Source organism: Beta vulgaris, chromosome 9 (genome assembly GCF_026745355.1).
Source record: "Beta vulgaris subsp. vulgaris cultivar EL10 chromosome 9, EL10.2, whole genome shotgun sequence".
In the NCBI taxonomy this organism is placed as follows: Eukaryota; Viridiplantae; Streptophyta; class Magnoliopsida; order Caryophyllales; family Amaranthaceae; genus Beta; species Beta vulgaris.
Window position 1 is genome coordinate 47,805,467 of NC_079210.1, and position 26,331 is coordinate 47,831,797.

General features: G+C 36.5%; 4 protein-coding genes across 6 annotated transcripts; 3 read left to right on the top strand and 1 right to left on the bottom strand.

Annotated features, from left to right (window-relative positions):
* The first annotated feature begins 1,027 nt into the window (after positions 1–1,027).
* Positions 1,028–12,208, top strand: LOC104904298 (V-type proton ATPase subunit a3). Its single transcript, XM_010692512.4, has 18 exons — positions 1,028–1,343; positions 2,419–2,463; positions 3,234–3,356; positions 3,594–3,701; positions 4,618–4,725; positions 4,814–4,987; positions 5,655–5,792; positions 6,780–6,887; positions 7,023–7,130; positions 7,246–7,394; positions 8,403–8,556; positions 9,639–9,799; positions 9,889–10,095; positions 10,269–10,452; positions 10,560–10,643; positions 10,727–10,920; positions 11,264–11,323; positions 11,733–12,208. Exons 1-18 carry the CDS (start codon positions 1,209–1,211, stop codon positions 11,935–11,937), a joined length of 2,445 nt encoding a protein of 814 aa, XP_010690814.1. The 5' UTR covers positions 1,028–1,208; the 3' UTR covers positions 11,938–12,208.
* A 488-nt stretch (positions 12,209–12,696) lies between these two features.
* Positions 12,697–16,144, bottom strand: LOC104904299 (cysteine protease RD19A). The gene is made up of 4 exons (XM_010692513.4): positions 15,525–16,144; positions 14,149–14,268; positions 13,475–13,721; positions 12,697–13,166 (listed from the first exon to the last, which is right to left on the bottom strand). Exons 1-4 carry the CDS (start codon positions 16,098–16,100, stop codon positions 12,898–12,900), a joined length of 1,212 nt encoding a protein of 403 aa, XP_010690815.1. The 5' UTR covers positions 16,101–16,144; the 3' UTR covers positions 12,697–12,897.
* Positions 16,145–16,917: 773 nt separating this feature from the next.
* LOC104904300 (steroid 5-alpha-reductase DET2) lies at positions 16,918–17,829 on the top strand. Its single transcript, XM_010692514.4, has one exon. The coding sequence runs from the start codon at positions 17,014–17,016 to the stop codon at positions 17,788–17,790; it is 777 nt and encodes a 258-aa protein (XP_010690816.1). The 5' UTR covers positions 16,918–17,013; the 3' UTR covers positions 17,791–17,829.
* A 2,499-nt stretch (positions 17,830–20,328) lies between these two features.
* Positions 20,329–26,322, top strand: LOC104904301 (ABC transporter E family member 2). 3 transcript variants are annotated; one of them, XM_010692516.4, is made up of 13 exons: positions 20,329–20,527; positions 21,342–21,485; positions 22,122–22,207; positions 22,370–22,467; positions 22,541–22,658; positions 22,742–22,831; positions 22,960–23,264; positions 23,366–23,561; positions 23,640–23,825; positions 23,973–24,242; positions 24,535–24,780; positions 25,006–25,141; positions 26,021–26,322. In XM_010692516.4, the coding sequence occupies exons 2-12, from the start codon at positions 21,383–21,385 to the stop codon at positions 25,123–25,125; spliced, it is 1,818 nt and encodes a 605-aa protein (XP_010690818.1). In that variant the 5' UTR covers positions 20,329–20,527; positions 21,342–21,382; the 3' UTR covers positions 25,126–25,141; positions 26,021–26,322. The 3 variants fall into 3 exon arrangements, with proteins under 3 accessions (XP_010690818.1, XP_010690817.1, XP_048492932.1); XM_010692515.4 differs by having other exon boundaries at positions 20,330–20,527; positions 25,006–25,156; XM_048636975.1 differs by lacking the exon at positions 20,329–20,527 and having other exon boundaries at positions 21,343–21,485; positions 22,122–22,257; positions 25,006–25,156.
* Positions 26,323–26,331: the final 9 nt, after the last annotated feature.

Genomic DNA, 26,331 nt, shown 5'->3' on the forward strand with positions numbered 1-26,331 from the left:
TTTTTTTAACTTCCTCTAATATTCCCTTTTGACCTTTATACTATCCATTGATCATATTTTTGTACATATGTTAAAATTCATTGTTAGCATATACAAGATATGTTGATTTTGTATAGACGTATATTTTATCAAAAATCGATTTTTATAATTTTTTCGTAATGATAATTCGAGATACTTCTTAATGATAAAAGTTATGAATTGACAAGTGTGTGAGTCAATATGAAGCATTACTTAAAATGAGGGGGCTACTAATTTTTCAGCTCTTCATGCAATTATGTTCAATTCAGCCAAATTTGGTTAAAAAAATGGGCCTAATGAATAAACTTAGGAGTTAAGACTATAGCTAACAAACTGGTTAGTTTAGGCCGTAAAGATTTGTCGAGTTTACAAATTAACGCATTCGGTTTCCAACTCTAACTCAACCCCTTTACAAATTAATGAGTTGTATCATTATTATCAATTATCACATATAAACCACAATAAGAAGTGGAAATTTCGCCCGGGCCAAAAACCTAGATCATGTTTGGTAAATGGCTTTTTATTGGCTTTTTAATTTGGTCAAACAGTAAAAAAAAAGTGTTTGATTATTGGTTTTTTGGTTGGCTGAAAAGCCGACTTTTAAACCAAAATGAAAAAAACTATCTAGAGCAGTTTTTTTGATTGACTTTTGGCTTATTGGCCCACAAACTCTCTAAATAAATAACCAACAACCACAATTAATTTTGGCAAACACTTTTGCAAATAGCGGGCTTAAATCGCCAACTTAAAAAACCAATACATACCGATAATACGTCCAGTCTGTCAAATAAGCCAACTAAACCAGTCAAAAACCAACTACTGATCGCGGAACATACCCTAATCACACTGCATACAAAACCCCATCTACTCTTTGAATCTACACTATACTAGTCCTTGGTCCTTACTAGTTACTCCTTAGTTAATCAGTTGATATAGTACTAATCTATGAACGGGTTAATAGAAGTCAGGTTTTAGCTGTCAGAAGAACGTGGTGGAAACATTTATCTATCTATAATTATTAAACCACAAAACAAAACCACAACAATTTCAATCTCTCTTTCTCTCTCCTCCTTCCGTGACACTCATATCATCTTATAGCCAGAGACAAAGAAGAGAGGAGGAGGAAACAACACAATAACACAGAAGAGAGAGAAAATCGAGGAGAGAGAAAATCGAGAAAGACGACAACAATGGTAGGATGTTGTCCGCCGATGGATCTGATGAGGTCCGAAGAGATGCAATTGGTGCAACTCATCATCCCTATTGAGTCGTCTCATCTCACCGTATCTTATCTCGGCGACCTCGGTCTTGTTCAGTTCAAAGATGTTCGTTTTCTACTTTCTCTCTCCTCGTAATTTCTCAATTATTCATTATCTTTTTGCTGAATTCTGGTTGTTCATCAGTGTAATTTTATCAATTTTTGTGTTTTGATTGATTATTTGATCAATTATTGCTGCGATTTTGTCGTTTTTTGGTAGAGGTTTTTGATTTAGGGTTTTTGATGATTATCTTATCGATAATCCGATTTCTGGTACTTTGATTGCGATTTTGTTTCTGATTTAGGGATTTGTGATGCGGAATGTCATTGTGATTGAATGTTTTGTGTGAATAAGTTGTGATGTAAGTTTGCGAGTCTATAGTTCTTGGAGAAAGTCAACGGAGTGAAGCTGGCTTTTATGAATGCAATGCATCACATTGTCTAGATTGATGCTTGTAATTTGAAAATTTTCATGTATGGAGGAGTTTCGCAAATAAAGTAGCTAACTTGTTTATGGCGAAGGTACTTTGATCGTGCCGGTATGCTGAGGATCAGTCATTTAAAGTTTAGCAAGAAAGCTTTTGTGAGATGACAGTTTTTTGGAGGTCTAGTTATAGTGTTGAGAAGAGTAAAATTATGGAGGAATATATTTATAGTTTGGCCAGCTATATTTATGAGCGACGGTATGGACTACAGAGTAACCACACAGTGATTATTGAGATGTCCATGCCTTCAATATATATTGGTTGGTCGAATCTGTAAAGAAAGCATTTAGTGCCTTGCTGTCCTCGGCTAATTTTACCCTTTAAACCATGAAGAAGCATTTGAGATCATTATCTGAGTTGTGCTGAACTTAGCTACAGACCTATAACTAGTGCTTTGCAGATTTTTTTTTCATTAATATATAGTGCAGTTCGGCGACAGAAAGATGCTATTCTTTATAGCTTTGTAATAATCTCTAAAATATAGTTGTTTCAAGTGTTTCCATACTGATAGTATATCTGCCGGTAGCTACATTTCTCTCCAAAGGATTTCTTTCTTTCGTATAATTTATCTCAATATGGAGATTTTGTTTAAGTGTGTTACTCCAGGGAATTTGTTCTCTATTTTCTCCACGAATTTCTGACATGTTTTCTTTCCAGTTGAATGCAGATAAGAGTCCTTTCCAAAGAACCTATGCGAATCAGGTATGCTGAAGTTGACATTATGCTATCCTCTATTATCCCTCAATTTGGCTTCAAGTATAGTAATTGTCTTTTTAAGAGCCTGATTCATCCTACTTATATTGCATACTGAGTGATTATCGGAAAGATATATCTAACTTCATTATTCACCAGAACAAGGCCGGTGTACTTAATTGATCTCATTGGCATGGGCTTAGGACATAAACGAGTTTAAATCAGCATTGGTTCAGTCCTCCTTGACTCCTTCACTCCTTCACTTTGGATCGCTCTATCTCCCAGTTTGAACCCGTGGATGTAAATTTCTTTTGTTCAGTGAGGCTTACCCTCTAAGTAGCAACCAGCCCCTCTTGCAACTGTTATAAAACTAGTTGTTGCCCTTTTCACACGTGAAAGATGAAGTTCTTTACTCTCAGTCTATGTTCCTAACAAAATGTATTCTCCGCGCTTCTCCTTGATTTGATTGATATCTAAGTATATCATTCTCTTTATAAATCTCAAGAGCATGCAAGAAGGAAGGTTTTGGTCCAGCTTCATTTCTACAACGCATAGAAGCTCGTTTAGCCTTACCTCTATAGTTGTAGAATGGTTATTTTTTAGTCTTTGGTCCAAGAGGCAATGACAAGACAAAAGTGAATTAAAGCATCTAACTATCTAAGCGAGACGGTTGATATTGTTCATTGTGAATTTGTGATACTATTAGAGACTTTGAAGTGTTCTTTTTATAATATATTTGTGCATCTAGATGGACTAAGTTTTGTAATTTTTTTGTGAAGGTTAAAAAATGTGGAGAGATGGCTCGTAGATTACGATACTTCAAGGAACAAATGTCAAATGCTGGCATTACAATTCCACCGACGTCTTTTACAGGGAATGATATCAAAGTGGATGATTTGGAGGTATGTTGGCAAACTTCCTCCTTCCTTATCTTTCAATATAAATGTTCTTTTCCTGTCATTTTCTCCCCGTTGAAATATTTCAACATTGATCTTCTGTTCGGGGTTATTTACAACTAGCCAAGTACTGATCATTTTTTTCCTTTTTTTTCTCCACGTTAAAATCTTATCAGAGGTGTGTTTGAAGGAAATTTACCATGGTTTACTGACTGAACTAGTTGTGGTTTTGCATTTCTATAGGTGAAACTTGGGGAGCTGGAATCCGAGCTTACTGAAATGAATTCAAACAATGACAAGTTACAGCGCACTTATAACGAACTTGTTGAGTACAAACTTGTTTTACAGAAGGCAAGTTAATCATTCTTTGAACTTTTTTGTTTACTTTAAGTCATTACTACCTTTGTTGTAGTTTTACCATCATATTGTTTTTTAATATCATTTATATTCTTTACTTTCTTCTTGTATTATGTGTGCCTATGATAAACCTTTTCACAATTTCTTCTTATGCATAAAGATACCAATGCTGAAAAATGTGCATTGGCAAATATGTTCATCTTCCGGTCTGGACTAGAAAAATGAACCGGTTTGGTCCGCGTTGGCTTTTCCAGTGCGGCCACTTGTTTTTCTTTAAGAGAATATCTTTTATGTAAAATTTAATCTTACTATTTATCGATAATATATTCATAAACTATTATTATATTATATTAGCTATTTTTGAAATATAAATAAAATATGATTATAAAACTTAAAAACGATAAATTTTGTAAAGGTAATTGGTCCAAATCCGAGCCGGAAAAATTTTGAGTTTTCCAACTAGACCAGTAAACATCCTTATTAGCATATGTGTCAAGTCCTTTGGGTACAATGATTTAAATATAGAGGAAGCAGTAAATGGTCTATATTACCCTCTCTTCACATCATCTTATATATCCAACATGGGTTAAGCACTTGAATAACGATTCCATTGTGTATTAGCTTATTGATCAAGTTGAAGGGAATAGACTCACAGCCAAACATGAGCCATGTTCTTGTAGCTTCAACAGAAGTGTTTTGGTGGGTGAAAGACTTCAGTTTTGAGGAACATGTAACTTATTTGGAAAATGAATATTATTATCTCCTCATTTTTATAGCAAGAGAGTAATCTTCAAAAACATATTTAGAAGGCTAACTTGCGGCCTGCGGGAACAAGATCCTGGACGTTTCTTTTTATTAGTCAGAACTGTCAGATCAAATACTGAAAGATGTCTTTTTGTTAACCTTCCAGGCTGAAGAATTCTTCTATTCAGCTCAAAGAAGTGCGGCTTCTCAACAGAGGGAATTGGAAGCACAGCAGACTGAGGAATCCTTGGACACACCTTTACTTTTGGACCAAGTACACTTAATCTATTCATCTGTTGTGTTTGTACCTTTCTCTGTTTACCATGCTCTAATTTTTTTTTTTTTTTTGGACTTGTGTTAAGGAAAAGTCAGGTGATCCATCAAAGCCTGTGCAACTGGGGTTCTTTACCGGCCTTGTATCGAGGGAGAAATCTATGGCTTTTGAGAGGATCTTGTTCCGTGCTACTAGGGGCAATGTTTTTCTAAAGCAGACTACAGTAGAGAATCCTGTGACTGATCCTGCTTCTGGAGAGAAGGTTCAAATTAATACCATTTCCATGCTTTATTTTCAATGCTTTTGGAGCTTTGCTGTTTTTCTGCATCAAATTTGACTTTGAAAGTCCTTTGTCATAAGTACAGATTCATTCCTTCCCCCATGTGACATCTTTACGTTTCTTATTGCTCATGATTCTGGCAGCCTTATAGTTTATAGGAGTTTTAATCAGTGTTCTTTTGGATTGATAATGAAATATAACCTTTTTCTATGTAATAGGTGGAGTTCTCACAGTATCTATGGGATCTCATTCTCTGTTGTTGTTCTTACTTCTTAGTCTCTGTTCCTCCTACTTACTCTTTCATCCATTTTTATACTCAAATACTCCTTCCTGTGGGTGACAAATGAATCGCAAGTCTAGTGGATATACAGTATACTATACGGTTCCATCACTTCATGTCCTAAGAAAGCAAGAGGCCTGACTGTTCTTCTGTAGATGGTCATTGTTGATATGCGAAATTAATAATGGTTTTCATGGTTTTAACTGTTACCTCGTCACTGTGTTATTATAATTTGTAACTCAGCTTCAGTGTCAAACCGCCCAGATATATCTTACAGATTTTGTTTGTAATTCCTTTTTTTTTTTCTATATTGAAGCCATAGACTGGTTTTTTGGTGCATTAATCTGATTTTTGGCTACTGTTTTTCAGGTTGAGAAAAATGTCTTCGTAATATTTTATTCTGGAGAAAGAGCAAAGAACAAGATTCTTAAGATATGTGAAGCATTTGGAGCTAATCGTTATCCTTTCAGTGAGGACATTGGCAAACAAGCCCAAATGTTGAAAGAGGTGTGTAATATGGACTTAATTCAGCCCCTATATGTTCTTCTCAGTTTGATTCTTTTTTCCTGCATCTACCTTATAAGATGAGGAACTATTACCTATAACCTGTGTACCCCTTCGAAATTCCCTGCCAAAGAAAGAATAACATGTTAAAAGAGGCGTGTAATATGGACTTGAATTCCCTGCCAAAAGAAGAATAATAATGGTCCGGGAACAAATGAAAAATGCTGATGAAGTGGGTAGTGGAATGTTTTCACTACCATATGTTGGCCATGCTCTTTTCAACTTATTTTCACTTATGTGAACTTATCTAAACTTTTTGTGAGTGTGTCAAACCTTTTTTCTTTCTTATTTGAACTTATTTCCTCTGAGAAGGACAGAAAATAAGTGGAACAGATTCTGGCTGTTGTTTATATCATACAGATATATAGCCTGCCTTCATGTGAAGTCATTATTGATATTTGCAGCTTTTGGTAGCATCTTTTATAATTTTTGGTTCAGCCTCTTCATAGAAAAATATATCCCTGAAGTGTCAACTTAACTACTCCTTCCATTTTACAGTGATCATCTTCCTTTTTTTGTAATTCAAAGTATTTATCGTTTTTGGCGTTCCTAATTGTTCATTTATTTGTCAGTGCATTTGAATGTACAGCTCTTCTAAATTTTCCTATCATTTTTTTCCCATTTTCTCATTTTTTGTGAAAATCAACTTGGCAGACACTCTTAAACTAAGAGAGTAGATGCTTATTTTGTCAGAGAGTAGATGCTTTCTTTAATCAGTTCTATTTTTTCTGCCCGGTCCACATTTTTATCATGTGAAATGTGGATCTGCTGACCTGAATTGTCACCATCTGAAATCCTCTTTGATAATTCTGGATTTCTTCTGCTGCTATAAAATTTTACCATGTGAAAAGGTTCATACCATCAAGTTCTGTGTTTCTTTTTTCACCATCATATATGTGAATCTACTGACTTTATGTGATCGAATATTAGGTGTCTGGTAAACTTTCGGAGCTGAGGACTACAATTGATGCTGGACTTCTACATCGTGGCAACTTATTGCAGACTATTGGTGACCAATTTGAGCAGTGGAACCTTCTGGTCTGTTGGGAATCATTATGTCAAATTATCGTTTTAACTGATGTTATTAGTTAAAAGTGCTATATCTATTTATGTCAACTTTCTAATGTTTTGTGGTGAAAGTCTGAATTTAAATTTTATTTTCTTATTTTGAAGGTGAGAAAGGAGAAATCCGTTTACCACATATTGAACATGCTTAGCATAGATGTAACGAAAAAATGTCTTGTGGCAGAAGGGTGGTGCCCAGTTTTTGCAACGAAACAGGTCAACTTCTGATATTAACAGTTTCCAGAGTGAATCTATAGTGATTCGTGTATGCTTATCTTCTTGCCCAGAAATGTTGGAACTCAACTATATAAGTGATGCTTGATTGATGCAGATCCAGGATGTGTTGCACAGGGCGACATTGGACTCGAATTCACAAGTCGAAGCCATATTTCAGGTTCTATATACAAAGGAGTCCCCACCAACCTATTTCAGGACGAACAAATTTACTCTTCCTTTTCAGGAGATTGTTGATTCATATGGGTAAGCTTTCTTACTTTGATCTCTGTGTGTGTGTGTCTACGCATATTGCTAAGCTCAAAACTGGCAAATTGCCACCTTATCTTTAACCTCTCACCTTCTAAGTGTAGCTTTCACGATTATCAAGATTATATGGCCTTCATGAAGTCTTGTATGACTTTTGTCATGTATATGCTGATTAGATCCTAATTTTTTGCTGCTTGAATCTCCTTCATTATGCTTCCCTGCTCCAATACTCCTTTTCTTCCATCTCTAGCAAAAGTCACTCAACGTGCAATGATAACATACGTGGAGATGTAGTTCATGAAGTTCTTTAGAGCATGGAGTTTGCACTTTTATATTATATTTGATACTCTTGTGATCATTATCTCAAATTTGTGCCCGTAGAATACCCCCTCCTCCCCACCTACAAAAGAATTCAGTTGTTAATAATCTTGTGAGGAGGATTGACTTACTACTGTTCATCCTTTTGAAGTCAAGAGTGGCTTGGCATGCAAGTACATGGAGAAGGATATGCTTAAACTTTTGTACTGATTTCCCTCATTCTAGGCTTCTTTATTTATATATTTCACTGACAATCTTCGAGCACCTATATTTTACCTGCGATGGTGTTGAGGTTAATATATGGCAAAATGTTCATTTAAAAAGGTGCTTACTTCAGTTGTGTATTCCTTGTGAAACTCTAGCCGTGTACAAATTTTCTGTTCAGGCCTCTGTATTCATCTCCTTTTCTTGGAAACTGAAGGCCTCTGTTTCTAATTCTTTGTGTGCTATTCACATTTTGGAAGTGTACAAACCAGTAAAGTAGGAATTGGTGACTGCTTTGCTTTCCGAATTATTGAACTTGAGGAGCTGATGTTTGTAAAAGCATACATGGTACATGATTTTTTCGTGTTTGCGGAGTAGATAGATAGGATAAAATTTCATAGTGTAGTGGCTTCTTTATCTGCCTACCAGCCTACATCTTTTAATTCTTCATCATTGCTAAAGTGATAAACACTATACATGCAGAGTTGCTCGGTACCAAGAAGCAAATCCAACTGTCTTCACAGTCGTCACTTTCCCATTCCTGTTTGCAGTCATGTTTGGTGATTGGGGGCATGGTATATGCTTGTTACTTGCGACTGCCTACCTGGTATTAAGGGAAAAGAAGCTTGCGAGTCAGGTGATTTCTTTGAACTTACTATGACATTCAAGTATATCTGAAGATGTAAATATGAGTTTTCCAAACAAGTGTTTTTTACTGTTCTATCCTCGTACTTGATAATTTTGATTACTGACCTGAAAGATATATATCAAAAGGTCGTCGGCTCTCAAATTTTATGGACATTGCATGAGCAAAACAAACTAAAAGATTGTTTACATGAAAAAATAGAAGATCATGTAACCGAAAAACTGCAGGCGTCTGCACGGAGCTCCCTCTGGAACAAGGACCGGAGAGGAGGAGCATATGCACACAGCGGCTGGTTCTTAACTTAGAATGCTGAGAACGTGGTGAAAACATAAGTTAGTTGTATGACCCAGTCAAGATGATAGGTTTTCTATGACCAAGTTACTGACTAGTGTAATATACTGAGATTTGGGCAAAACCAAGACGAGAAAGCACCATTGTGTTGAGGAACTCAAACTTCCAAATGTTAAAGGAACACCAAGTACATTAACTTTCTTTTTTTTCTTCTTTTTTTGTTGTTGGTGATAAGACAAATATATTGGAAGCTTGAACTATTATCTGACGGATAGAGTGTTCCTGAGAAGGTGGGATTCTACTACTGGAGGTCCTGAATCTATCTTTCTGCTGGATAGGAAAACTGACACCATGAGCTAAACCTGGAATTCTTTGTTTGAAAATGACAAATCTTAATTTTAAGAACAGATCACAAGCCAATATGAGTTGTGTCAATAATGTGCATAATTTGAATGGACATTTTTGTTTAAAAGTTCATGTGTCCTAAGATGGATTGAATTCTGATGGTTTGTCACCGAGAGCATTTTCTAGTTTTTGGTTTATTGATGGTAAAGCTGCACTAATAGATCTTGAATAACCCAAAGGTCGGTAGTGGTGTGTCCATAATAGGTGGTGTTGTATACATCAATATTTAACTCTCATTTATAGAACTGCCATGTATTAGGTGATGCAATTTCCTATTATACAATAATAGGATTGTACTTTTTAGGTCTTTTGTATTTTGAGTTTTGGCTTTATAAGTTTTGTTTAGGTCTGACTGTTGCTGATTTTATCTGCTGCAGAAACTGGGAGACATCATGGAGATGATGTTTGGAGGTCGATATGTCATTTTGATGATGGCGATCTTTTCAATTTACACAGGCTTCATCTATAACGAATTCTTCTCAGTCCCATTTGAATTATTTGGAAAGTCAGCCTATGAATGCCGTGATCCTTCCTGCAAGTATAGACCAGACTAATCCATGCCGTGATCTTTTCTTTTGACTTCATTGTTGTTGTCCTGTTTTATGTATCTGCTGTAATGCGTTTCAGGGATGCAACAACAGATGGACTGATAAAAGTGAGAAGTGCATACCCATTTGGATTAGATCCTGTATGGCATGGTTCCCGAAGCGAGTTGCCTTTCCTTAACTCCCTAAAGATGAAGATGTCAATCCTCCTTGGTGTTGCTCAAATGAATCTGGGGATCATAATGAGTTTCTTCAATGCTAAGTTTTTCAGAAGTTGTGTGGATATATGGTATGTCTTCATAATCTTTGAATAGCATTTCCAGAATTACTAAATACACTCAATATTCACATTTTTAGAGCTTCGTGATTTTCAAAGTTCACATCTTTTTAACAAAAATGTGATGTCTTTAAGTTACAGTTTTTCAAACTGGACTTGTAGTTAACTTTGTATTAATGCTGCAGGTTCCAATTCATTCCTCAAGTGATCTTTTTAAACAGTTTGTTTGGCTACCTCTCTGTTCTCATTATTATGAAGTGGTGCACTGGCTCTAAAGCTGATTTATATCACATAATGATATATATGTTTTTGAGCCCTACTGATGAATTGGGTGAAAATGAGCTTTTCGCTGGCCAGAAGACAACTCAGGTTTCTCATCCTTGGTCTTGACATTGATTTGAGATTGAGATTTTGTTTCAGATACTTTATGTTATAGTGTCCTAAGCACTTGCATTTTCTCCTCCCCTGTGTTACAGATGGTTCTGTTGCTGCTAGCCCTGATATCTGTACCATGTATGCTGCTTCCAAAGCCTTTTATTCTGAAAAGCCAGCACCAAAGCGTAAGCTTTTGAGACCTTTGTTTCTCATACATGTTACTGGTGGGTGTAGCTTTTTCCTGATTGTGAATTTTATGTTTTTGCAGAGGCACCAGGGAGAGTCATATGTGCCCCTTCAAGCAGAAGAAAGCCTTCAAGTGGAAGCAACACATGGCTCTCATGGAGACCATGAGGAATTTGAATTCAGTGAAGTGCTTGTGCATCAGCTCATTCATACTATAGAGTTTGTGCTAGGAGCTGTGTCCAATACTGCTTCATACCTTCGTTTGTGGGCATTAAGGTACTCTTCAGTAAGGCTGCAAAGTGCCAACTTTATTCTTAAAGACTATAATATATAGTCCTGAACACCGCCAACCTAATAAGAGCCACTCTGGATCCTATTGCTTTCAATAGAAAAATATCAAAGCTGAACTATATGTCATTGGACAATTACTAAAATAACGGGCAGGATAACTTTAACTATTTAGCTTGAGTGTTATGGTTTGAAGCCAAAGGGACCGAGAAATGATTGAATCCTAATATGTGTGTCATGAAATCCTTTTTTTGTATTATAAACATAAGCTTATAATATGATTTTGTCAGTGATACCTGATTGTTCATGTGCGTTTTCGTTTCTGTTGCAGCTTGGCCCACTCAGAGTTGTCCACTGTATTTTATGACAAGGTTTTGATGCTAGCATGGGGGTATGTCAAAAGAAATTCTCTTTTTTTTTTTTTTTTAGGTTTTCATGTCTCATGCTCTTGCTGAAATCATGTTTTGATGAATCAATTGTTTGATGGAACTGATGAATCAGTCTGTTTTGAGGAACACTGAAACCATCAAACATCGATCAATACCCAATAGCCGTTGATCGTTTGTGGCAAAGTGCTATCGGTGTATTGGATTGACGTGTAAAATTTAAAATTTCTTTTTCTATATGGTGGATTTCCCCATTGTTTTGAGTTGTTAACATACAAGGCTTCTCAATGGATCCATTTGTGGAGCTTTTCTACTCGTCGATTCAATTTGCAAATCAAAGAGTTCATGAGATTTGCACTTGAGAAAGAACAATCAGATTGGTTTAAGATCCTAATTGCTTCTTTATTGTTGCAGGTACAACAATGTACTTATTCTTATAGTGGGTATCATTGTCTTCATCTTCGCAACCGTCGGTGTGCTGCTGGTCATGGAAACCCTTAGTGCTTTTCTCCATGCATTGCGTCTCCATTGGGTGGAATACCAGAACAAGTTTTACTTTGGAGATGGTTACAAGTTCTATCCTTATTCATTCTCGTTGATTGTTGAAGAAGACGAATGAGTGTCAGAAATAGCTTAGCCATTTCTCTAGCAGTACGCGAGTTGTTGATATTTGATTCCTTAATTTTATCTAGCTTCCTGGAAAAGGAAGCTGGGAACGCCCCTTTGAGGGACATTTTCGAGAATTAGTTTTGCACAGTGAAGAGAACCAGCCCTTCCAATTGTTTATTTGTATTTGGAAGTAATAATAGGCCTAGGAGAGAAGTTACAGGCCATGTATCATAACAAATCAGTTCTTGGTGTGTTTATGTACAATAAGTTATTCCTTTCGACATCTCGATTCATGATAATAAAAAAACGTATGCTAAATCAGAAATTTGGCGTGTTGATTACAATATCTATCGATCGAGATAGATTTCGAGCTATGGCTGGATTCTGGATGCAGCATTCATTCTTGCATTCACTGCTATTATATTCTGGCCGTCTGATACTAACAAAAAACAGGGTCACCTAATAAGGTGTTCAACTTCAAGGTTTAAAAGTGACGAGAAATAGATCCCTTAAGAATGAGGGATTTAAGTTTTCTTTGTGTTACAAATAGAGGCAAAGTTCATTAAACCTTTTGATTAAGAAAATCACCACAAATTAATATTGTGGAACACATTATTTTTTTTTAAACTGTCACCTTATCAATTTTAGAGGCCCAATATTATAATAATCAAGGTTAACAATGTTATTTGAGAGGCATCAGCAATTTTATTATTGTCATTACTGCATTAGTTTTCAGGAACTGAAAATAGAAGCATTCAACAATCTGGAGTATGAAATTGGATGGTCTTTTATTAAGAACAAGAGATAAATTCTGTTATACAAATATGTTTACATATTCATGCTCTTTCGTGGTTCGACGAAAAGACAGAGAGGAAGCCTTGAGTGCAGAGCTGGGCTTACTGCTTGTACATTAGATTTACAGAAAATGTATGATGAACGAATGGTGAATGCATTCATCAAACTCTTCAACCTACTGAGGGGTATCAGCAACAGTAGAGACTAAAGTGTTGACACCACAAAGATCATAACCCCTACATAATCTGTAATATCCATTCTCTCCCCAGTATTCGCCCCATGAGTTCTTAATGATCCAATACGGCTTCTCTTCCTTCCGCATATCAGAATAACCAGCAGAACCATAGCCAACCAATAGCACTCCATGCTCCAAATCAGCTGAGCATGTCAATGGGCATGAAACTCCACTTATGTAACTCGACATATAACGAGCATTGATTCCTACTGCATTCGGTATGAGAGCTTAAGTTAATTGACTATTTAAAGATCGGACTCCAATAAAACACAAGTTATATCCTACAACTGGGAGCACCATGGGAATATACTTCCTTTGTTTTTTAATAGTTGCAACACTTTGACTTTTGCGTTCTTCATAAACTAACTTTGATAGTATTCTTTTGACTTATGCAATATGAAAATCACCGGTATTTATGTGAAAATAAACTCACATTCTTTTAAACAACTGCATGACCATATTGAGCATTATTTAGAGCAGCATATAATATAACTACAGAATAGAAGAGAAGGCATACCAGCAAGGGGGCCATTTTTTACAAGGTTTGCAGCAATTTGGCCTTCATTATCGGGGACAACACTGAAATTTGCAACCTTAGCTGCAATCTTGCTCTTGTCAAATTTGCAGCGGCCATTCCGAGCCTTGTATGGATAATCCTCCTCTCTCATCAGTCCACCATATTTCAGAAGATACTCAAAGGCATTGTTCATCAACCCGCCATAGCAACCGTCATCACAGTCATCTGGTTCCCCCTCTGGATCACACTACCAGATTGATGACATTTTACATCAGAAAACTGACTTGATACAAATTCAATGTTTGATCCCATATATGAGTCCAGCTTCTAAATCACATGTACTAAGATGAACTGATGAAGTACTTCCTCCGTTTCATATTACTCGCTACACTTCTCAATTCACGAATTCTTAGGCAAAAGAGAGATAGAGAGTAAAAAGAAAAGGGACTCATGTGAGAGGAGAGAGATAGAGAGAGATTATTGCCCAAAAAGGAAGTGTAGCAAGTAATGTGAAATTTCCCACAATGGAAAGCATAGCGAGTATTATGAAACGGAGGAAGTATATGAACATTAAACAGTTAAAGTTTATCTCGAAAACCATGATAGTCTGGTATTCTAAAACGGAGGGAGTATAATGCAACACGAATATAAATCTATGAAGCATTAGTGCAAACCTCGCGATCACAATCCACAAGCTGCTGCTCACTAAGGCTTACGAGTTTTCCTGTGGCAAGAAAGTGTGCACCTTCCATGGCGCCAGTAGTACTGAAGGCCCAGCAAGATCCACAACCGCCCTGATTATTACATTTTTAACCACCATATAAGAGCACAGACAATCAACCAATTTCACGACTATGTACTAATTCATTCCCAACGTTGTAGGCTCATAAAAAAAGTTGGAAAATGTCAGATAAATCATCAAAGAACAAAAAACACAAGTTCCTTACAGTTTTGCTAAAAGTCACATCATCAAAGATCCAACAATTCTATGTGAAGCTTAAGATCATAAGCCATAAGAAGTGAACTTTTACTGGAGATAAAGTCCGAATGACAAACTGTTTATTAGCAAACAAGCGAGGAGGCTATTTATGTAATTCCACTTGTGTGGGCTTCTATTTCTTTGCTATCTAGAAGTACTCATACCCACAAACACACAATTCCAAATTCAACTGTCAGACAATTAGCAGTAAATTCTTCAACTATCTAGTCATTTATGAAGCAAAAGTCTCACTAATCTACTTCATTCATTAAGCTCTATTTCAATTAATTGAATTAAACGGATTTTCTCTGAAAGACTCCCACTTCCCATAGATATCTATTCATTTTTCTTGCATTCCAATGAATAATTTGTCACTTAATACTATAATTCTATCAACAACACTATACCACCAAATATCATGAACAAAAAAGAGGGCAGAAGCATATTTACCCTGATCCTTTATATATTGATAAACTTCACTCAAACCGATAAGTTAGCCTAAATTGACAAGACACCAATACAATATATAACTAGCTGAACACCTCATTTTGTTACTCCATTTTCTATAATCTTTTCAATGTTGTTGCCTTATTATTCATCAGTAGCAAATAAAGTGAGTATGCACCATATAAAAATGCAACATCTAAAGTACAAGAGCATGGTACGCACCTGTATATGACTAACAAGTCAAATGTACATAGATAATAAGTCAAATGAACACATGTATATGACTAACAAGTCAAATGAACATATGCACATCTATATTAATACATGTTTTGGTATTGGGTTTCATATTCATAATCTATTCCTAGATGATCATCGTAAAACAGTATTCATCTTATAAACATGTGTATGTACTAATTTGGATAAAACAATGAAACTTCCTCGAACTAAGCGGAACACTTCTTTCAACAAACTCTTAAAATAGAAGCATTTCAATTTTTTAGTAAGAACACGATGCAAGTTAAAACATCCTTGTTTAACAGCATAATTTGAAAAAACAATTTAAAAAAAAGTCAACGCATGGCACACATTTCAACATTGACTAGAAAAAAAAAAAAGACGAATGACCTGATCTTTAGGAGGAGTAACAGCACCAAGTTCCCTCCAATCAAAATCAAGTGGAAGATCATCAGTAGGCAAAATGGGTGCTTTATTAGCATGAGCTGGATACTTCAACCTACTTTTTCGAGCACCCAAAAACCGATTCCTGAACTCGGACTGAGTCAAATCGGAGAACCGAGTCACACCATGTACAGCAGTGGGGTCCAGTTCCTGGTTACGCTTTGCACGGCGCAGGTTAGCCTTGAAGACGTTGAAACGGTAATCATGCTCCTCTTGAGTGGCGTAGGATTTGTTGAATCGTTTTTTGAAGAGAGAGAAATGTTGGTGTGGTTGAGATAAGTCTAGTGAGTTTAAACTTAAAGCGTCGTTGCTGACAACTTGACGGATAATTTCGTCGCCGGAAAAGTCGCCGGAAATGGGAAATTCGGCGGATGATGTGGTGGTGAGGAAGAGGAGAGAGAAAGTGAGGAGAGAGAGTGGAGGAGCCATGATTTTCACGTTGGTGTTGGATGATGGAGGAGAGAGAGTGGGAAGTTGGGAAGTGTGTTGTGATTGGTTTAGTAGGTGGGGGAAATGATTCATAAAGGAGAAGCGTGGGACAATTATGTAATGAGTCGTGGAAATATATTATTGGTAGAGCTCTTCAGATTTAGAGATGGGGTCGGATCGGAATTTGGACCGGATCGGACTGGTCTGGAGATTTGATCCAGTCTCCGGTACGTGAAAATGATGATTTTGGGTTTCAGGTCTAGTTCAGTCCAAATTCGAAAACTCTTAATCTTAGTACTATCTCTTTTTTATTATTATTTGCTACATTTTTGTACATGGTTTTTAAGGCATTATTTAACTCTTAATATCTCTTATTTTGTTTAAGTAAAAATTATAAAAAAATTAATATTATGAATCTACACGTCGAGACGAATCTAACAAGACTACACATTGCTATTTTTTCACTTATGAAATAGTCAATATAAAGATCTAGTCTCCGATCTGAGGAGTTCCACAAATCTGTTCCATCGATCCAGTCGGTGATCAACCCTAATTATTGGAGGTAGTTGTGATCAAATGGCGAGTCGGGGTGGCCCGCCTAAAATATTCAGGTCGGGTGTTTAGACATGCCGAGTTTCCGACCGGCTTCGTGCCCAAAATCCGTTAACTTCTGTTATGTGTAGCTGTATATTTTAGTTACATATAATAGTATCGGATTTATTAATATACAAATAATTGTTGAGTTGATTAACAATGTAAGCATTAGCATATTAAATGAAAAGTTATCGATTCGAGTCATTTCCAAATATCTAGGAATACTTCTACCTCCCAAGTACTTACTTGGAGAATTGTTATCACTAATTTCCACTAACTACATACAACAATTTCTAAAAAATTGCCATCATTATATTTATATTAACAACTACCTAAAAGGTTAAAATGTCTTTAAGTAGTACACTAACCAAAACCCAAAACAACCAAAAATAATCAAACCCAACCAAAAACAATGTCTTCTTCATCAGATGAATCTCTCTACTACATGTCCCTCATCTTCCTCAACTTCACAACTCTCCCAACTTTCATCACATGCCACCTCATCACCGCTCCCTACGGCCGCCACGTACGCTCCGGGTGGGGCCCATCTTTCCCCTCTTACCTTTCATGGTTTCTCATGGAATCTCCCACAATCTTTTTCTCTCTCCTCCTTTTCCCCTATGGCCGCCACGTGTCTTCTCTCCCATCACTCTCTCTCCTCTTCATTTTCCTCATTCACTACACCCACCGTGTCTTCATTTACCCTCTCCGCCTTTTCCGTCGCCGGAAAACCACTAGCGGTATTCCGATCACCATCGTTTTTATTGGTTTCTTTTTTAACCTCGTGAATACTTATAATCAGATTAGGTGGGTATCACATTATGGTGAGTATGTTTCTGATAAGTGGTTTTGGGGGCGGTTTTCCGGTGGATTGGTGGTTTTTGTTTATGGTATGGTGGTAAATGTGAAATCTGATTTGGTATTGATGGGCTTAAAGGCCCAAAATGGTGGGTATAAGATTCCTAAAGGAGGGTTGTTTGAGGTTGTGAGTTGTCCAAATTATTTGGGTGAGATTTTGGAGTGGTTGGGTTGGGCTTTAATGACATGGTCTTGGGCTGGGTTTGGGTTTTTGTTGTATACTTGTTCTAATTTGGTGCCTAGAGCACGTGCTCATCATAAGTGGTATTTGGAGAAGTTTGTGGAGGATTATCCTAAACATAGGAAAGCTATCATTCCTTTTTTGTACTAGTGGAATTGATTAATTAATAAGATGATATTACTAATGGCTGTTTCGGAGCGTTGGATAAGTAATTCTTTATTCGTTTTCTTTAATTGCTATATTGTTGTATGGTTCACTTTATACTTATGGATTACTCTACGAGAATCTGGGTGGGGGAATGCTCGAGTATTATAGTTGATGTAATTGCGGCTGACATTGTTCTAGGCTTCTAGCTTCTTAATAGAAGTTCCATGGCCTTGGCCTTTCCCTTCAAAAAAAATAAAAAACTAGGAATATCACTTTCAAGCTTTTTGGATGGTACCTTTTGTCCTATTTCATGTAAAATAATGAGAAAAAGTGAAAAAAAAAATAATACTTTTGAGTGAAAAAGGAGAAAAATAAATATAATAGTATTACTTATGGTGGGCCAAGTACCGCAAATAAGGAAAATGTAGCAACTAAAAAAAAACATTTAAGAAGAATGTAACAATTATAAAAACGGAGTGAGTATATAAATATAGGTTTCTTATTAAGCGTATTCGAGACATTCATTAGCATTTTTCTTAATTAGATTGTCTAATTGAATTATTTGTGTCAATAAACAAAGAAGTGGACAATTCAAACTCACTTTGATTATTTTTTGGGTAAAATTGAAGCAAACAAAAAATCATACAATATCTAAAAATTAAAATTTAGGTAAAATATAATCTAAAAGTGAAAGTATTGTGTCAGATTGTCTGACACAATACATTTGGTCGGACCACACAATACATTACCCTCCTACCTCCATTTTCCTCCGACGCCTGGTGAGATCCTTGTCTTCTCCCTCTCTCTCCTCCTTTCCTAAACTATGGCAGCTTCCTGATTCCTTTCTTTTGCCTTTAATTTTGCTTTCATTTATATCTATATTCATGAATTTGTAGCTTATGAAAATTTCCGATGAACCTTATCTTCTTCCATTGCAACTCAATATAATTCCACCTTCTCCAAACTTCTTTCTCTTCTCGTCATCTCTTTTGTTTATTGTGATAGATTTTCAGTTGGAGATTCAAGTGCAAATGAAACATCATCTCCAAATCTAATGAAGAATATTTGATTACAGAAGTTCCCATCTCCATACTATTTCTTCTTCTTATTTCTCATTCATCAAAAACACCATCATAATTCTTGTTTTGAGGTTAGAAGTTTTCTTCATGAAATTCTTAATTTCAGTCTTCATTCTTTTCCTATTTTCCATTTTCAGTTGGACTTTGTTTTGTTTCAGTTGGACTTTGGTTTGTTTCAGTTGGACTTTGTTTTGTTTCAGTTGGACTTTGTTTTGTTTCAGTTGGACTTTGTTTCGTAATATGTATACCAATTGAAACAAATAATGGACCAACTGAAACAAAATGAAGACTACCTGAAAAAAAATAAAGACCAACTGAAACCCAAGTAAGTCTAACTGAAGCAGAAGAACCAACTGAAAAAAATGAAGACTACCTGAAAAAAAAAATGAAGACTACCTGAAAAAAATAAAGACCAACTGAAACCCAAGTAAGTCTAACTGAAGCAGAAGAACCAACTGAAAAAAATGAAGACTACCTGAAAAAAAATGAAGACTACCTGAAACAAAATGAAGACTACCTGAAAAAAAATAAAGACCAACTGAAACTCAAGTAAGTCTAACTGAAGCACAAGTGCTTCTAACTGAAGTCGTCCGACGAGAATATTGTGTCGGACCAGTCCGACACAATACGAACTCAATCTAAAATAGTACACCACTCCATGGAATGGATGTATGGTGTTGTTTCAACCATGATCAAAATTCGATGATTCTGTGTTCTTACTTATGAAGATTCTTATAATGTGTTTAAAAAGTTGAATGGCATACTAGATGTAATATTTTGGATTTTCAATCATATATACCAAAATATTCTCACGTATGGATATTAAAACTACAACAAACTAAAAGACCCCACAAAAAGGATGGGCATGGAAATCGACAGGAGGGGGGCTGCTGCTCAGGGTGGGGGTGGGGAAATCGACGGGGCAGGGGGGGTGCTGGGGGTGGGAAATCGACGAGGGAGGAGGGCTGCGGGGGTGGGGGGGTGTGTGGGTGGGTGGGGAGGAGTGGCGAAATCGACGAGGAAGAGGGGCTGCTGGGGCCCTGGGGGTGGGAAATCGACGAGGAAGGGGGACTGCTGCGGGGGTGGGGGAGGGAGAGGGAAGGCAGTGGTGGTTGGATGGTAGTGGGGTGAGAGTTTGAAATTAGGCTTAGGGTAGGGTTAGAAGTTAAGGTTTAGTTAGTTAACTAGGACTATTTAGGATTTAATTAATCCTAATAATTAACGAAAACTTGACACCGTTAGTCATTAAGGACATTTTGTACATTTAACCCCTAAATAAGGAAACCTGTTATATTTTTTAAAAAGCAAAATCATCCTATAAATTTTAAAAAATCACTGGAGTACATAGTAAAAAAACGTATAATATTTCTTCCTCAATCCATCCATTGACGATTTTTTCTTTTTTCGATTTTAACTTAAGAGAAAAAGGACAGAAAAACAAAGAAATTCCCATTAAAAAAACCGTCAAAAAAACAAAAGGGGAACACAACACATACATACTACATAGAAAGGAAGAAGTCTCAACTCTCTAACCCTAGCCCTGGATTCCAATTTACAGCTCTCTTCGAGGAGCAGATAAAGAAGAATCCCAAAGAGGGATTGCGGGCAAATTAAGCTATTTTCGAGGAAGTCGCAAATTTTGATCTTCAACAAAATTTAAGGTTTGTTTATGTTTAATTTTAATATACTTATGTTTAAGATTCAAAGTTTGTATCTTTACACATATTTGAGCAAAAATTCGAAATTGATTGATTTGTTAATTTTATTTTTTCATTGGTAAGCTAAAAAAACAATCCAGATTTTGTGAGTTTAATCGATTTCACTAAACCCCCAATTGAATACGCTTCTGGGTTTAGAACATATTCAACATAATAAAATTGCATGCTTTCGTTTTTGTATATATGTAAATTTTTTATGTAGCATTTTTATGCATTTATATTGGGAGTAGATTATTATCAGATTTTGATTTGTTATTTAGTTGGTATGTATATGTGATTGGTCAAGTTAAGTATTTTTTTTTTTTTTGAGTAATATTAGTGTTGTAATTGCGGAGTTCAAATTCATTACTGTAATGTTGCAAACATAGAGTAATTTATGGGTTACTTGACATAACTGACCAAAAATGGAGCAAAGATCATAGCTTTTCATTGATCTTTTGATAGGAATACCTCTTTAACGATCTGTTTGATCAGAATTTGGAAAATTTATAGATTACGTAGCTCTCCGCTCGGCTTCCGTTGCTGGTGTTAGCTATCGTTATTCCATAGTCATTCTTCAAGATAATATGTTTATATTGTGACTCAATTTCTAATGACGGTGGCTGTGGCCCGTGGGTGCTGTGTTTTGATAGTGGATGGCGAAATGTTAGGAGTTATGACTAATCTTAAGCATTGTCCTTCGTGTAGGGTAACGATTCATAAGTGTGTTTGTAATGTAGTCTTGTATTGGTTCTTATTGTCAAGTTTTCTCTTTCAGTGTTTTTGGTGGTTTGGTCCTTATAGACAACAAGAAGAAGGATGTCGGACCGTCTTACACGTATTGCAATTGTGAGCTCTGATCGGTGCAAGCCAAAAAAGTGCCGCCAGGAGTGCAAAAAGAGCTGTCCTGTGGTTAAGACAGGTATGTATTTGTTTCTCTGATAACTGAAATTATCTTTTTTGTGTGATACTCTGATACTTCAGCTTTTTTTTTTGTTTAATGCTCTTTTACTTTTATGTTTTTAATAGCGTGGTTTGCTTGAAGAATTGGAGATAATCCATTTTTCTGTGATGCATTCAAGATTATTAGATTTTGTCATATTCATATTATTGTTGATTCTAGTTATTGTGATGTAATTGCTTTAGAGGTGCTTACTGATAGATCTGGCTAATTTGGATATAACTTGAAATTGTTGTTCGAGGGCTCTATTCACTGTGACTTACCATGTCGTGGGCAGTAGTCTCTAAAATTCCCGTCTTTTCCCCTTCTTTTGAGAAAGAGGAGGGATAGTTGGCTTTATGGTGTGGCTCCATGACTATACATACTTTTGTGGGTTAATGGAGGAGTAAGGTCGGTATTGCCCACATGTGGGAATTTCTTACAAGCTATCATGACGGATAGAGGCTTTTTTCTGTATAAAAGCTAATATATAATTGGGAAGATCAAGAATAAAGTATCACTTATTAGTTTACAACCCACTTATGTGTGGGTAGAGTTACGCTGTTAATCTATATGCTCTGTGACTGACTGGGTATTGTTTATCTTTCTCTGTTTCAGGCAAACTATGTATTGAGGTTACTTCTGCAGCAAAACTTGCTTTTATTTCGGAAGAGCTGTGCATTGGATGTGGTATTTGTGTCAAGGTCAGCACTATAAACCATGCTCCTCATCTTTCTTACTTATCCATATACAGGTATATTCATATGCACTTTTATGTAGACTGTACATGTGTTTAAAGACTGCAAGCACGCTGCATGTTGCTTATGCTCCTGCTTTATACTTTTTCATGTCAATTATGTATGCAGAAATGTCCTTTTGAAGCAATTCAGATCATTAATCTTCCAAAAGATCTGGACAAGGATACAACACATCGTTATGGTCCCAATACTTTCAAATTACACAGGTAGCTGAGTTGGGTACTTGAAATCTGATATTTTTCTTGATTATATATTTTAAACGTTGAGAACATTTTACAGGTTGCCTGTCCCGAGGCCTGGGCAGGTTCTTGGCTTAGTCGGAACAAATGGTATTGGGAAGTCTACTGCTCTTAAAGTTTTAGCTGGGAAATTGAAGCCCAACTTGGGGAGGTTCAATGTAATATGCTCAAATTTACTGAATTTTTTGATTGCTTTCTGACGGCTTCTACTGATTTACTTGCTAATGTTTATTTTCTGCAGAACCCACCTGATTGGCAGGAAATCCTGACATACTTCCGAGGATCGGAATTGCAAAATTATTTTACGCGCATATTGGAAGATAATTTGAAGGTAGTGCCACCTATTGATTAATTACATTTTAAGTCCTTGCTTATCTAAATTACTGAGAACATTGATCACTTCTTGTCTTCTAGTTTTGCATCTTCTTTGCCTTTTTGCTAATGGATATCTATTTTTAGGCTATTATTAAGCCCCAATATGTGGACCATATTCCAAAAGCAGTCCAGGGCAATGTTGGGCAGGTCCTAGAGCAGAAAAATGAGAGAGATATGAAGGCTGAACTCTGTAATGATCTGGAGCTGAATGTAGTTCTGGATCGTAACGTCGGAGATCTCTCTGGTGGTGAATTGCAGAGGTTTGCAATTGCAGTTGTTGCTATACAGAGTGCTGAGATATATATGTTTGATGAGCCTTCAAGTTATCTGGATGTCAAACAAAGGCTCAAAGCTGCCCAAGTCGTGAGATCATTGCTTAGGCCTAATAGGTACTGTTTCCTGTGTGATCTCTCTAACCCTTTTTAGTATTTTCTACTGGCCAATAATTAATTGATAAGCTCTTTTTGTCTTGTTTTCCTTTGTGTTCCAGCTATGTTATTGTCGTGGAGCATGATCTTAGTGTTTTAGACTATCTTTCAGACTTCATTTGCTGCTTATATGGTAAACCGGGTGCATATGGAGTTGTCACCCTGCCATTTTCTGTTCGAGAAGGAATCAATATATTCTTGGCAGGATTTGTACCTACAGAAAATCTTCGTTTTCGTGATGAATCCCTTACCTTCAAGGTAATGTGACTTTAGTATCACATACTTTGAGTTGTTCTACTAACTTTGTTAGTCGTCTCATGTGTGATTCTTTTCAAGGTTGCTGAGACACCTCAAGATAATGCGGAGGAGGTTGAGACATATGCTCGATACAGATACCCAACGATGACAAGAACCCAGGGTGGTTTTAGACTGCATGTTGTGGAAGGTGAATTTACAGATTCACAGATTATTGTGATGTTGGGAGAAAATGGAACTGGGAAGACAACATTTATTCGTATGCTGGTATGAACGATGAATAGTTTGAAATATCTTAGAAAATATTTTCTTGAAGTTTTTGATATTGGAGAAAAAGAAATGAAATGCTGAATCTTGAATTGCGGTCTTGTGTGGTTTAGGATTCTTAAAACTCTTTGAAATGTGAAATTTCAGGCTGGACTTGTGAAGCCTGATACTGTGGAAGGATCTGATGTCGAAGTACCTGAATTCAATGTTTCTTACAAGCCCCAGAAGATCAGTCCGAAATTCCAGTCTACTGTGAGGCACCTACTACATCAAAAGATTAGGGATTCATATACTCATCCCCAGTTTTGCTCAGATGTTATGAAGCCTCTTCAGATTGAGCAATTGATGGATCAAGAAGTTGTGAATCTATCTGGTGGAGAATTGCAGAGAGTTGCTTTGGCTTTGTGCTTGGGGAAGGTATTCATTTTTCTGTGTGGCTCAAGTTTTCGTCCTCTTTTATCTTTCTTGCTGTCCCTTACTGTCTGATTTACTGGTTGCTGTTGTGTGATTTTGTGCGCTATTTACTGTGGTAACTTTGGAGTATGCAGGTTCTCTTGGCATCATAGATTATGCGAAGATATCCACATTGTATAGGATTATTAAGTTACATGCCTACTAACTTTTTTGTTTTGCTATTAGTTAGTGGCTGAATAGGATGCTTCTTAAGAAATATTGTATGTCTAACGTCAATCATTTTGTACTTATGCAGCCTGCAGATATTTATTTGATTGATGAACCGAGTGCATACCTTGATTCTGAGCAGCGTATTGTGGCTTCAAAGGTGATAAAGAGATTTATTCTCCATGCCAAGAAGACGGCATTTGTTGTTGAACACGATTTTATCATGGCGACTTATCTAGCGGACAGAGTGATTGTGTATGAAGGGACACCATCAGTTGATTGTACGGCAAACTCCCCGCAATCATTGTTGACAGGAATGAATCTTTTCTTATCTGTAAGTTTCACTGCCTTTGTTGCTTTGCCTTTTTTTTTTTTTTTTTACTGAAATCATCTTGGAATACCTCATGACTGGAATCCATTAATATTTGGAATACCTTGTCTGGCTTGGATCAAGTTAAGATTTCCTGTTTTGGTAGTGTTGGGATGTAGCAAGGCATTTTTATGTTAATGCGACTGTGATGCAATATGTAACTTCTACCTTTTTTCTGGAATATTGCAGCATCTGGATATTACATTTAGAAGGGACCCAACTAATTATCGACCAAGGATTAACAAGCTAGAATCCACAAAGGATAGGGAGCAGAAGTCTGCTGGAACATATTATTACCTGGATGATTGATTTGATTTTCACACAGGTCCGATCTTCACAAGTATGTATTCTTAGTAAACCTTCTGTGTTTCTTTTTGCTAGTAAAACTTGCTTCTTTTATCTGTCGTTTCCCCTGTTTGTTCATGGTCTGTTTTGGGAGGCTAAACTTAGGGTTGTCTGTTTGCTGTGCAGTTTACATGAAAGAGTATTCTGCTGTACCCTTATTTTACTGGCGAAGTTTTTTCCCTTCTGTAGTTGTCTCTTGTCTGTAAAAGAATCATGACAGCAAACTTAGAGATAGGAGAATCATTTAATAACAATGCGGAAGATGTGAAATTGTTCTGCAATCACAGCGTTTCACCAACAATTTTGTTTACTACCCCAGTCCAAAATCATCTATTAAGTTTCTCTCATTGTAATCGCGAGCAGCATATACTATGAATAGCAACGGGCCAACTGCCATGAGTTCTGTATTCTAATGGATAAATTTATAGAGAAGGGTGTGTATTCGTGAAAGAATTAAAATCTGGCCTACATTTCATGATTGGTGGAAATTTACTTCTCTTGGAGAGTGTTTGGTCGGGCGAAACATTTTTCAAGAGAAGTGGTTGCCATATATTTTTTCGTTTGGTGTGTTTGAAGGGTTGGTGGAAAACATTTTCCTTCTTAATGGAAGGAATGCTACCTTGTCTTCCCTATCCCTTACATTTCCATCTACATTCTCTCTCTAAATTTTCAGGCAGGGAACCAAACAAAAGAAAACTAAGTCTACAATTGTGTTTTCCATCGAAAATCACTTTCCATTTAACTAAATGTAGTCCGATTGATGTCATTTTCTGCTCTTAATGATGTCATTATTTCTACATCTGATTTACATTCGCCACGAGCGGTAGTCTGACATCGGGTGGTTTAATTTCCTGTGCAGGAGTTTATGGTAGTGACCTCAAGGGTATATTGTCCAATAGCATTGGACATGCTGCTGGCTATTGTTTTATCAGAGACCACGAGGATTGATCAGCCATCATTTCTCCTCCTGGCATACTGAGTTCTGTTCACATGAGCTTGTATTATTATTCCGTGTAGCGTTAGATCTCTGCTGTTGTGACCAATTTTGCACCCAAGTTTGGGCAGGAGGTTTCGTTAGCCCACCGGTTTTACATACTAGCTAGTGCGAGTGGATTTTGTCGTGGCCAATTCTGGCATTTATCATAATTTCAATTTTCTCTTTGGAGACGT

What these genes read in the sequence shown, in the direction of transcription:
- LOC104904298 (XM_010692512.4), top strand. Translation starts at nt 1,209, where the DNA reads ATGGTAGGATGTTGTCCGCCGATGGATCTGATGAGGTCCGAAGAGATG. An exon ending in AAAAGAAGCTTGCGAGTCAG is followed by an intron (nt 8,557 to 9,638) that starts GTGATTTCTTTG and finishes TATCTGCTGCAG; the next exon opens with AAACTGGGAGACATCATGGA. An exon ending in CTGGCCAGAAGACAACTCAG is followed by an intron (nt 10,453 to 10,559) that starts GTTTCTCATCCT and finishes CCTGTGTTACAG; the next exon opens with ATGGTTCTGTTGCTGCTAGC.
- LOC104904299 (XM_010692513.4), bottom strand. Translation starts at nt 16,100, where the DNA reads ATGAATCATTTCCCCCACCTACTAAACCAATCACAACACACTTCCCAA. An exon ending in TTACTCCTCCTAAAGATCAG is followed by an intron (nt 14,269 to 15,524) that starts GTCATTCGTCTT and finishes TGTAATAATCAG; the next exon opens with GGCGGTTGTGGATCTTGCTG. An exon ending in TTGTGGATTGTGATCGCGAG is followed by an intron (nt 13,722 to 14,148) that starts GTTTGCACTAAT and finishes TCAATCTGGTAG; the next exon opens with TGTGATCCAGAGGGGGAACC.
- LOC104904300 (XM_010692514.4), top strand. Translation starts at nt 17,014, where the DNA reads ATGTCTTCTTCATCAGATGAATCTCTCTACTACATGTCCCTCATCTTC.
- LOC104904301 (XM_010692516.4), top strand. Translation starts at nt 21,383, where the DNA reads ATGTCGGACCGTCTTACACGTATTGCAATTGTGAGCTCTGATCGGTGC. An exon ending in TATTGGAAGATAATTTGAAG is followed by an intron (nt 22,832 to 22,959) that starts GTAGTGCCACCT and finishes ATCTATTTTTAG; the next exon opens with GCTATTATTAAGCCCCAATA. An exon ending in GAATGAATCTTTTCTTATCT is followed by an intron (nt 24,781 to 25,005) that starts GTAAGTTTCACT and finishes GGAATATTGCAG; the next exon opens with CATCTGGATATTACATTTAG.